Source organism: Leucopleurus acutus, assembly GCF_964270905.1.
Source record: "Leucopleurus acutus genome assembly, chromosome: 4".
NCBI lineage: Eukaryota > Metazoa > Chordata > Mammalia > Artiodactyla > Delphinidae > Leucopleurus > Leucopleurus acutus.
In genome coordinates this window covers 86,972,901-86,985,433 of record NC_139146.1, presented here as the reverse complement: position 1 = coordinate 86,985,433, position 12,533 = coordinate 86,972,901, and the positions used below count along the sequence as shown (strand labels likewise).

Sequence of the window (12,533 nt, the reverse complement as noted above, 5' to 3'; positions counted from 1 at the left end):
CTCTGATGACAGGTCCGAAAAGAAGAAACTGATACAGGGTTCTGTATTCATAAAGAGCAAGGGACACAAATAAATAATCTAGGGTCCAGTAGAAAAAGAAACCAGTTCAGGTCAGGGGACAAAAGAAGTGATTTTCTGAGAAGGCAGATGATGATTATTCCCAGGCTGTATTGGAGGGGTGTGCTTCCACTGCACACTCCACAGGCTGCAATGCATGGCATCGCAGGCAGTTGCCATCCTATAGCCCGAGATTCACTGTGGGCTGGCTTCTCAGTTACTCTGCCCTCATGGGTCTTTTTGTGAAAGGAAGAGGTGTAGATTATTTTTCTTACTACCTCTATTCCTGAACAAACTACTCCTAGAAATTATACTTTATAGCCATAATTTACATGCACATAACTACCAACCTTAAATATAATAAAATTAGACTCATATTATCAAGTCAGCACCATAGTGGACATGTGATCATTAATATCCAGTAATGTACACTATTAAACAGAGCGATCGCTTTAGTAAATTAAAAGTGAACATTATGTAACAAGAGATTTGATTAAGAGTTTGCTTATTCTCTAATTATCTTTGGAATTGTGCTATGTATCTCTCCTCTCTGGTTAGGTAGCTTAGTGCTTTAGAAAGGCTACTTGGTTAAGAATCAAAAGACCTGCATACTGGGCACGTTTGTGGTACCTTTTTGACAGTGGAAGAAACAGCAATTTCCATGAAGGCAGAAATCATGTCTGTTTTATTAACACTAATTTCTCAGTGCCCAGAAAGGACATGAACTATAGAAGCTGCACAATAAGTATTTGTCATATGAATAAATGAAAGGAGGAAGTCACTGAACCTTCCGTACCTCAGATTTCTCTTTGAAACGTGGCTGACAGTGATATAATCTGTCCTGCCTAACTTGGTGCGTATACTTTTCCTGGAAAAGTATAACTCATAAGCAAGAAATTTATTTTTATTATAAGCAGTGCTAAAATTCAAATTCGATTCTGTTAATCCAAAGAATCTACTTCACAATGGTTCTCTGTAAACCTTTTAATTGATTTTCATGTTAGATGAACAACAACATAAAAAGCAGAGATAACATTTTGAAAGGACTAACTTATAACCCATTGTTGTTTCTGCTTCATCATTTATGTTATTGGAACAGGGAAAAGATACAGATAATTTCAAGGGTACATAATTCAACAGTCAGATGTACAATACTTGGCATTGTTATGTGTTTTTGTACTTTTATTTGAATAAAGAGATGTCTGGTGTTCTGGTAATTGAACTAAAACAAAATAATGAAGTCACAGAGACAATACCTCGTTCAGGATTTCCTTATCTTCAGGTTCCTCTGCTTAATGTCCCTGCCCCTTAATCCATACAGACTGACATTGCTCTGGGCCTGGATGACCTTTTTCTCCCCTGAATGAAAGAACCCATTTATTTAACAAAAGCCAATGGAATACCTACTGGATGACTGACATGGGATAGAAAAATTAGTAAGTTCAACACAGTTGAGTGGGAGAAACAGACACATACACTATTCACACTACAATGTGATAAGAATTAAACTAGAGCCCCTTGCTATTTTCCTTCCTACTCAGAGGAAGGAAACTTTGCCTCCAGAGACTTAGGAGATTGAAAGATATCACATAGGAAAGCATAGCCTACCTTTCTTCCACTTCAATTTGTTGCATAACTGGAGAGCTTCAACTGCTTTTCTTTAGAATATTCAAGTAATGGAAAATAAAAACAAAGTGAAAACAATGACAGAAATCTCTTCCCAACTACCTTCAGATTTGAGGAATGCAGCTAGGTGAAACTGTTCATCATCAGGGTAATAATGTTCACATTGACTCTAATTTGGCTGTGTGATAGAGGTGCTAACTTTTTCAGTGCTTGGCTCTGAGAACTTTCTGGCTCAGTCGTGGGGTTAGCTGCCTAAGACCCTGCACAGTGCAGTAGCAAATCTCAGGAGATTGAGAGCTTATGGTTTACTAAATTTAATTTAACAGTATTCAGGATAAACTAAGGTCAATCACTGAAAACATATCATCAGGCAATTTAGAGCCATCACCCATTCAACAGACCTACTGGATTTTCCAGGTAACAATTGGTTAGATTAACCAACAACCTGGTTATAGTGAAATCTGCATTAACATCTGGGGTGGTCTAACTACTTAACTAATCTAAAAAGACAACTCTTCTAAATCTTGGGTTGGTTCCTTTCTTCAATCCTTGTAGTAGCTTCTCTGCTTTAGTAAAGAAAAGGGTCTTGTTATCTTAAGTATTTTTTTGTCCCTGTAGGTTTTTTTTTGGCTAGATAGCAAATGGTATCATCATTTTAGTATTAATGAGTTATTCAAGTTCTAAGGGTCTCATTCTACTAAGAAAGAAAAATTTATTATAACTTTGTTTCCCTGCATGATAAGGCTACCGTTAGTTGTACAAGATTAAATTAACAAAAGAACTCTTGCACAATGGAAATTCACTGTTAATACATTATCACAAAATTTGTGATCTTTGACTATTTATCAGAGTCGGGTGAGTATTAACAATAAAGGAAAACAAGACAAACGCAAAACTCACTTTATGAAGAAAATTTAAATAACAATAATGGGCAAATAGTAATACATAAGTTGTATTTTGAATGCTAGAATCATATTTAGCAAAATAGATTTTTTTTTTTTTTTTTTTTGCGGTACGCGGGCCTCTCACTGCTGTGGCCTCTCCCGTTGCGGACCACAGGCTCTGGATGCGCAGGCTCAGCGGCCATGGCTCACGGGCCCAGCAGCTCTGCGGCACATGGGATCCTCCCGGACCGGGGCACGAACCTGCGTCCCCTGCACCGGCAGGTGGACTCTCAACTACTGCACCACCAGGGAAGCCCGAGAATTTTTTAAAACACAAAGTATTCACTCTCCATTGTTTTTAAAATGTATGCCATCATGCTTCATATTTATTAAATTATTTATTCCAAGCAACGTGATCACCTGGAAATATATGTCATAGACACATAGAGATTTAGCAATATTTTAAGGATTTAATTCCTAGGTAAAAGGAGATATACTGGTGTTTTTAAGGTTGAACCTAAATGAAATTAGCTCATATTTACTCAGTCCAGCACTGAAGAAACAAAGAATCTTCACTGCCCCTAAAGATGTTTTGAATTTTTGTCTTTTAGACCCATGTCTTATGTCTAATAATTTTGTATTTTACTTTTAAAATAAAAATAATCACCCATTAGTCCTTGAATAAAGTCTTTTAAAGTTGCTCTATTAAGGTATCCATTTTAAGGAGGGTAAAAGAGGGAGCAAAGTTATTATTCTAGAAGAATTAGTCATAACCAAAGCAGAAGCCAGGAATGATCACAGGGAAACATTTCTGAGGATAATTTAATGACATTACTAAAACTGTGGGGATCCATATACCACCTAGATGATTAGGAAAGGGGTTAATAGCTAAGCCATTTTCTGAAGCCCACTGAATCACCGGTCCCTTTGAAAACTGACTGGTCCTCCTCTTCTAAAGATGGGGTTTTAAAATTTAAGAGAAGCTCCAAGCAGCAGAGCCAAAAGATAAAAAGGACACCGACCTTGAATGAGTCTAGATTTCTCTTCATAGGTAAAAGAGTGAGGTAAGATATCAAATCTTTGCTTTCATAATTTTAAGAACACAAATCAGTCAACTCTGTAGGATAAACTACCAAAGTCACCCTAAATGCTTGTGTAGGTCAATGATTTGAACTAGGGCAGGAGTTTTCAAATCTGGAGGACAAGAAATAATATATTTCCACGGGATAGACTATAAATCAGTATTACAGTTTAATTTTATAAACTATTTCCTTGAATTAGAAAAATTTTGACTCTGTCACTTAGTTTTAATATATTTTAATGTTATTAGACTTTTAAATAGACACTACCTGGTACTGAACTGCTATCAGAGCTTTATTGTGGTATTCTTACCACTACATTAAATAGACAATAAAATTGTTTGCATAATAAAGACCTAGTTCATTGACCCCAGTCATGGGCCTCCCATGGTCCAAAGGACCCACTACCTACAATGTAAAACAGCACAGGGAATGAGGCCATCTTGTTCATAAATTCATTCAACTACATCACATGCTGCCAAATAAGTTATTTGAGGCAAGCTAAAAGGAAAAGCAAACAATTTTTGTTTTTATAAAAAGCTGCTCTGAGAAAAAGAATGAGTTCTGTTACAGATATTTATAAATGTACCTTTTTTATTTTAAATCCTAATATATAAGTAAATACTGTAAAATTCAGCCAACTATCCTTCTGATTGAACAATACCAGCTAATTTACTGTTATCATGATTTTTACATAGAAAATCTTTTTTAAACCTAAGCTTCACAACATATTTTCTAGGTATTTCATCTGAAAATGAAAACTATAATTCTTCTTGGGATACTGGGAGCCACAATATCAGCCCCAGTAAGTGATGTCATGGTACAATTGAAATCATTGTGTGAAACCCATAACAAGTCTTCTTCTACCATTTGTGTTTTTTGTTTTTTTTTGTTTAGCTTATTCCACAGTGCCTTATGTCTGCAAGCAACAGCAATGAAGTTAGTTTAAATACTTAAAACAATGTCCCTCATTTTTTTATTTCTTTGTTTTATAGAAACCCAGTGGGGAAGAGATAAAAAGCTTTCTGTTGATTTATCCTGCAATTCTACCCACTAGCTCTTTATATCCAAATGCATTTCCAATGTTTATGTTTGTTTTGTATACCAAGTTGTTTCTAGAATATTACTTTGCCCCCCTTGTTTGATTGCAAATTCTTTAAAAGTAGAGACAGATTCTTGTATACCTTTTTGTTCTAATAACACCTGATATGGTGTAAATAGGTGTTTAAGAGCATAAAATGACTAACTAAACCACTGGAATGGGCTAAAGTTGTGCAATCTCATATACAGCAGGGGAGGGGTAGTTAAATCCTAACCTCTAATCACTGTCATTTATTATAAGCTTAGTAAGAAAACATCTCACCTCTAACAGGAAATTATGATCAGCTAGCTCTGACTTGTGATATATTTGTAGTAAACGTTCTTAATAGTTTTAGCATGTGCAGTAATCTTGTTTTCATATTATCTTTCCTTCTCTAGTTACTTCTGAACCTTAATAATGCTCAACTTCAGCCACTACGGCTTCAGGTACCCCTACCTCAAAAATTATTTCAAGAATACATTTCTACCACTCATTTCTTGTGGTACTTGGTATGAGAACAAAATGTTTTCTGATTCTAAAATCTTAATTTTTAAAGTTATGAATTTGTCCTATATATTCTAACTACCATTTGTTTGAAGACTAAAGTAAAAACTATAATCAGGTGAACATTTATTTATTGAGAACTTGTTATATGCCGGGCACAAAGTCTCATAACTATGAGATATTTAAATTAACCATTTTACACAAAGTCATATTCAGCTAAGTGGTTAAAAAAAAAAAAAAGAAGAAGAAGATTTGAAACCAGTCTGGCAACTGCAAAAACTGTAGCCTTTATCCACCTCATTCTGTCCCATATGTCACATTATGAGCACTGGGGATTTAGCATTGTTCCTGCTGCTTGCATGGCTCACAATGTGCCAGGATCTGCCCTTTTTTATAATGGAGCAATGGAAATATAGAAAATGTTTACATTTTGTCTCCTTCTTGCTCAGGAGTGATTTTAAATTCTTTTTGAAATGAAAGAGAAATGCTTCCTTTCTTTTGTGTCTTCCCAGGATCCATTTAATTCATGGATTACTCCTTTCCCTGGGATTCTACAACAGCAGCAGCAGGGCTCAAATTCCAGGACTCTCCCAATTCCCTTTATCAACTCTCGACTGGTTTGCTGGACAGGTCCCAAATCAGATACCCTTCCCAGGACAGGTCAGTTTTGCCCAAGAAACCCGGGCAGGACAGCTGAACCCCTCACAGCCTCAAACACCACCGCAGACCAAACAGGGCCCTAATAAAATGTAAGTCGGACCTCTTCCATCTTGTTACCCAGAAGAGAGATAATGCACATGGAATGTGAAAAAGAATATGAACCAGCTTTGAAATAAGACAGGAGTTATTGAGCAAGAATTCTTTCTCATAATATATTTCTACCATCACTGGAAGTAATTCCTTATCTTTGTGATTTCTGTCATAAAAAATGCTATTTAAGTCAGCAGTCCAGGACAAATCAAAAGTGTTAAAACATGTCTTGGAAAGGATAACTAGGGAAATATCATCTTTAAAAAAAGGGCAATTTGCGTTAATGATGGTACACACAATAGATGACTTTTTGTCGTCATAGAAGTCTGCTAATACAAATTATACATTTGTATGGCTAGGTCTAAAGAAAACAGCTCTGGAATTTTAAATTAAAAAGTCAAGTATAACTTTTTTATAATTCCTTTTTTGGCAGGTTATGCCCTCTGTGTTCTCCTTCAAAATGCCTCGTGAACTAGCACAGGTAAATGAAAGGAATGCCATCACTCCTATACAGAGATGGCTGTATACCCTCTCCACTGAATGCTTCTTCTATATTTGTAGCTCTTATTCCTACAGCAGGGCTACAAACACGTACAGTGCTATCACGATCTAGATACCACCACTGCTGGGCTGGTAACAGTTTGTTAATATTAGGCTCACTTAAGAGCTCCAAAAGAAAGACCAGCCGAGACTCTTCAGGACCCTTGAGTTTCCAGGACATTACTTTGTTGGGAATTAAAGAGCTCACTAAGCCTTAGGTTGTGTCCTCTCTGCACCTAGAATGCTGGCATTTGGTAACAACTCTGGAGAAATACCATGGGCTGACTGTGCCCAACCCTAAATTTTGGTTCAGAGAAAGATGCATTAATCGGATAAAATACCATATGATACAGAGAGAGTTTTTCTGAGTTATGCTCAAAATATTTTCAGTTTAACTCCAATATTACAGTCAAATGGTGGTGATTTCCATTAAATAACAGAATCTTTAAAAAATGAATGCAAACTAGTAGAATCGTTAAAGTGATATAGAAAACCCTCTTAATGTTTGGGTAGTTAATTTTATAATATCCTGGGCTCAAAGAAATAGTGATATGGATAAATTATATTATTCACCAGCAGAATATTGACCGTTTTGTAAAACATTACACCACTTGGCTTTAATGTAATCATAATTATGTAATTTTGTCCACTCCTATTATAAAACAAAAGTTACCTCTAGACATTATCTCATTCCATGCCACAGCATTTAGAGAGTTAGATACCTGACAAGTGGAATTACTTCATTTTAAGGATCAAGAAACTAAGTCTTTATGAGATTAAGTTCCCAATCCTGATGAAAATAAATAGCTGAGTTAGAATATAATTCTTCACCCTTCCTTTAACCACCTAACCAGTGGCTCTCCAACCTGGCTTTGCATTAGAATCTCTGGTGATGATTTTGAAAATTACAAATGCCTGGACCCTGTCCCACACCTAATGAATAAAAACCCCATGAGTAGATCAAAACTGATTATCTGTTAAAATGTTCAATTAGTGTTTTTGATCGTTAGCTAGGGTGAAGAACCACTGTACAAAATATACCTCTTCTCAAACCACAGTTATCATTTTTTTAGCTCTTATATCCAATAAGGTTTCATTTAATTATACAAGGAAAGAAAATAGCACACAAAACCCCATGTATGTACAATGATCCTCATTTTCTATAAACACATATGCATATACAGACATAAGTGCAAGCTAATACATGATAATGTGGGTGGTGAAATTGCAGGTGATTTTATTTGTTCCTTGTCTATTTCTGGATTTTTGAAGTATTCTACAATACTTATGGACTGTTTTAATAAAGTGGCAATTATTAAAGGAAATACATTCCTGAGAATTCATTCATTATGGTAGAATTTCTAATACCATGTTCTGCAGAATATATAGTTTCAAAAAAATAAATGGAAAATGCTGCACAGGCTGTCTTCTTAGATACTTGCAAAGTAATTTATATATAAAGTCCAAGGTGCCCTGTTAAAAAACGCCTGTTATTAGTTGAATTCACTACTTCCTAATGTGTCTGACCAAGCAACATTGAAACAAAGTCCAGTGTCACTTGCAATACAAGTTTACTCTAAAGTTTGGGAAGGACTGCTTCATGTGTTCTTTTGTTCATAAAATTGCTAAATACAAATTAGCTTTAATACAATATTGATATTAGAGGGTATTTTTTTTTAAGTCTTGAACTAAAGGAAGCTCTTCTATACTTTTCTGTTTACAAATAGATGCTTCTGTACTACCCAGTTTACATGCTGCTACCCTGGGACCAGCCTCAACAAACAGTCGCACAGTCACCTCTGCAAACCAGACAGCTGCTGTTTGAGGAGCAGGTACTATAAGTGTTTGATTTTAGTTTGACTAGTTCCACCTGAGAATAAAGAAGATAAGGTAAATTTTCAGAGAAGAGAATATCTGATTATACTTAGTGCAAAAACTCAACAGCTTGAACTGGTGGTCATAAAAGGATATAGTGCTTTCTTTTAACATGTCACTAATTTGGAAATATACTCCAAGGCTGAATTTTGAAAGAGTAAAGTCAGTGAATGGACTTCAGCTGAATCAGAGGCCAAAATCTGAATCGTATTGGAAAATGAAGTTTTCTAACTTTTAAAAATCTACCAGCATCCCTTTTCTCATATACATGTGGTTATTATTTTTTTAAATAGCTACCATGATAAAAGGCACTTATGATCACCAGATCTTGAGGTAAAATTAGGTAACATTATTTTGAGTTTTGTGGACCTGCAATAAATTGGTAGAATTCTAATATAAATTCAGGTGTCTCATACATAACTAGATTTTAATTAGAATGGAAATTAGTTTTTTTTTAAACTTATCATCACTTAAAACTTGCCTAATCAATTAGAGAAAACTGGAAATTATGCTTTAAATGACTGGTAGTAGTACTTCCAATTAAGTCATATTAACTTAAAGAGAAAGGGAGAGTTTTAACCTAGAAATTATATGGTGGTAAAAGGATGCTTGGTAATTTAACAATAATTTTTACCACCTAGGACATACAAACTTTCAAAAAAGTCTTTACTATAGTATAATGTGTATATATATATATATATATATATATATATATATATATATATATATTTCAGTAATCATTTACCACCACATTATGACAAAAATCATCAGAGCAAACCTAATGCATTTTTCTAAATTCTGACAGATGCCATTCTATACTGAATTTGGATATATTCCACGACAAGCAGAACCTGTAAGTAGACGTATACCTTTCACTAAAAAAAAAAAAAGGAACTAACTTTTGGAACTACTTGCTTCACAAACTATTAAATCTATCATTGCCCTTTAGTCAAAAACCACCAGGAACACACCCCTAGTTGGACAAAATTGGATTTACCCACTCATTGTAACAGGGGAGAACACACACCATGGAGAACTGTGGGGTGTCTTAACAGGAAGGTATTGGAATGACTTCTTACAGGGTCTGGCCTTGTGTCAGGTGATTTTGGGAAGAGTTAAAGGAGTGATGGTTCACCTTGGATTGGGTGTTCTCAAGTAGTGGGGGTAGTTCTGTGATTGGGTAACTTTCCAATTCTTACCTAGAAGGTAATGGAGAGAGGCAAAGACTATGACTGGTAAAGAAATAGGAATTATTCAGATTAGCCAGGACCTAAGGATGCCTGGTATTTCATGCCTTGCACAGGGACCTTGCTTTGGACAAGATTACAAAGTGGTGTTGTTTTGATTGTACTTCATCATGCTCAGAGGCGACCTGTCTTATGTTGGTGTTCTGTAGGATTGTTAATGTACAACAGGAGAACATGAACGTCCAGAATAGAATGTCAGGACGGCTCCTGAAAACACTGCAGCAGAGCTATTGTGTCAGTCCATTTTCTCAGCGTCAGGAGCTGCTTTTCTCTTTCTCAAATCTAAATTATTTTGTTCGTTTTTAAGAAACTAATTGAAGAAGTTGGGAAGGGTTTAACTGCCTTGGGTGCAAAACAACATATTTTATCGATTAATAATTTAGACTTTTTTAAACTTTGCAATTTTTCAGGTTATGCCGAGAGGACAGCAGCAACCAGCCTTTGATCCCTTCCTAGGCACAGCTCCTGAAATTGCTGTGATGGTAAGTTTCCTTACCACACTTTGCTAGCTACTGTAAATAAGCAACTGACAACCTACAGGTCCCTGCATTACTGTTCATTTTAATGAAAATGTTATTATTCCACACAATAATTACTTCTTCCCCCTGTAATCGTTTTCCAAGCAAGATTCAATTCACTCAGTTCATCAAATATTTATTGAGCGTTACTACATGCCAGATACTCTCCTTGGGTACACTCATTTAAAGTTAGGTATTAAGACACATCCATGTTTGCTGGCATATATTTATAGTCTTTCTAAAGGATAGATTATAATCTAGAAAATTAATAAAGGTATTTACTTCTCAAATAAAATCCTTGCTTTGCATCTCAATCCTATTTCTTTATATTCTTCCCAATTTTGACCTTGTCCTTGAACCTGTAACCACTTTTTTTTTGTCACCCTTATAGCCAGCAGGAGGAGTGTCACCATATTTACAAAAAAAAAATGATAAATTTTAAGCACGCCAATGCAGGAATTTTCATTCCTTCAACTTCACAAAAACCCAGCACAACAAATTTTTTTACTTCTGCTATTGACTCAACTATTACCCCAGAACTCATGGAAAAGAAGGTAGAGTAATCAAAGATTTATTTTATGTAAGAAATTGATGTCTAATAGAAAGTATAAAGTTAGTGCTTAATTTATAGGACTTAGTCTTAGAAATAATGACAGTTAAGATATAGTAGAATATATGGTCTTAACCTTGAATAGGAAGACCAATAATTGCTTACAGATAATCAATTAATCAGAATATAATTTAATTTTGATTTAATAAGAGCTTCTTATGCGTATCCTTTTTTCACTAGGCCAAGACCAATAGCCTAAAGGAACCATAAGATGTTATCCTAATCATTCAGAGTTTGGGGTAGGTATTTGCCAAGAGGCATGCCTTAAGTACCGTGACATGTTGTAAATTAAAAGAAAAAAATTATAAGGAGAACTAATGAAAAGGTGTACAACAAAATAAAAAAAATACAAAGCTAATAATAATTAAGAGACTTTAGCAATTTTTTAAAAATCAAAATAAATTTTTGAGGATCATGTCTGCCTATGCCATAAACTTGGTATAAACTCTGAAAGCACAAATAGTAAATATACTAGGTCCATGTAAAAGACATTCAACAGATACTATGTACAAAGTCAGTTCTCCCAAATCAACACTTCACTTTGCAAGCTAAAAGTTGTAATAATGCCAATACATCTGTATTAGTTTGGAATGAAATAAAGTATCAAAGTGATAAAACATTTGTACAATCACATGGGAATTTAAAATTCCATGATTTTTATTTTAAATATAACTTTAATTAATTACCTGTCCTAATGGGCTTGGTTGGCTATGAAGGTACTGGGTGTTTGATAGAAGTGCAGGTTGGGATGACTCCAAGAAGTAAAAAATACACACTAAAAAGCAAACAAAAAAAAATTAGAAAAAAAAGCAGCTAACAATTTGGCCTGAAATGGAAAAGTAAAAGGCAAAGATTTTTGAAACCTCCTCCCTGCTGCCTATGAGTCTCTTCTGATTTCTCCTTCTGTGAAAATGAATACTTAACATTCTTCAGATTTAAAAAAAAAGTCTATAAAATTACAGCCAGAAGTGAATAATGTGAGCAGCTCTTTAGAAGTCTCTTCTGTAATGTAACATTTCATTCAATGCAAGTTTCAAGCTTTTTAATCAGAAATACTAAGGGGATTTCAGTAGAGTGTGACCTTCTGCACCAATGCCAGAAAAGTATTTTATTTCTTTTTAAGCAATTTAGAAAATATCTAGGAAATTTTACAGAAGACAGTCTCATTAGACTGTCTTAAACTATTAAAATGTTCTTTTATTTTATTTTTCAGAGAAAAGATGTGGCAGTGCCTTGGATATCATTTTAGGCTATTTACTTCCTCAATGTTAACATCAGGTCTTTGAAAAATATAAAATATTTTGGCTCTTCTCCTGAACATTTTACTTATAAATAGTATTATACACTTTAAATGTCACAGAAAAGTGATGCAATCACTTAATAAGCCTTAGCCTTAGCTTTACAAAATTGTATTTCTTTTCAAATATCCTATCATTGCATAATCTGGAAAGTAACAACAATGAGAATAAAGAAAATATCAATTGCTGAATCAATTGTATAATTGCATTAATAAAGGAAGGCTCTGGAAAATGGTGGCATCAATGAGAATAAAGACATCCTGTCATTGGATTTACGAGTGTGGTGACTGACACTAATGAACTAAAGTATGTACTTAACTTTGACATATCATCTCATTATTCCTCCCAGGTCCGTTCAGCTAGATTCCTTCTGATGCACTCCCTATTAAAATCAAAATTATTTGGTGACAGATGTCATTAAGTACACACTCCCCATATGACACAGATACACAGAGAGATGGCTG

The 12,533-nt window shown here is 34.7% G+C and overlaps 1 protein-coding gene across 1 annotated transcript; it reads left to right on the top strand.

Moving 5' to 3' along the window:
- Positions 1–5,610: 5,610 nt before the first annotated feature.
- ODAM (odontogenic, ameloblast associated) lies at positions 5,611–10,981 on the top strand (the record flags this gene model as incomplete). Its single annotated transcript, XM_082838158.1, is given in 9 exon segments — positions 5,611–5,800; positions 5,802–5,978; positions 6,415–6,462; positions 8,249–8,353; positions 9,202–9,249; positions 10,054–10,125; positions 10,553–10,582; positions 10,584–10,715; positions 10,952–10,981. Coding segments are annotated over 9 exon segments (738 nt in total). The 5' UTR covers positions 5,611–5,704.
- Positions 10,982–12,533: the final 1,552 nt, after the last annotated feature.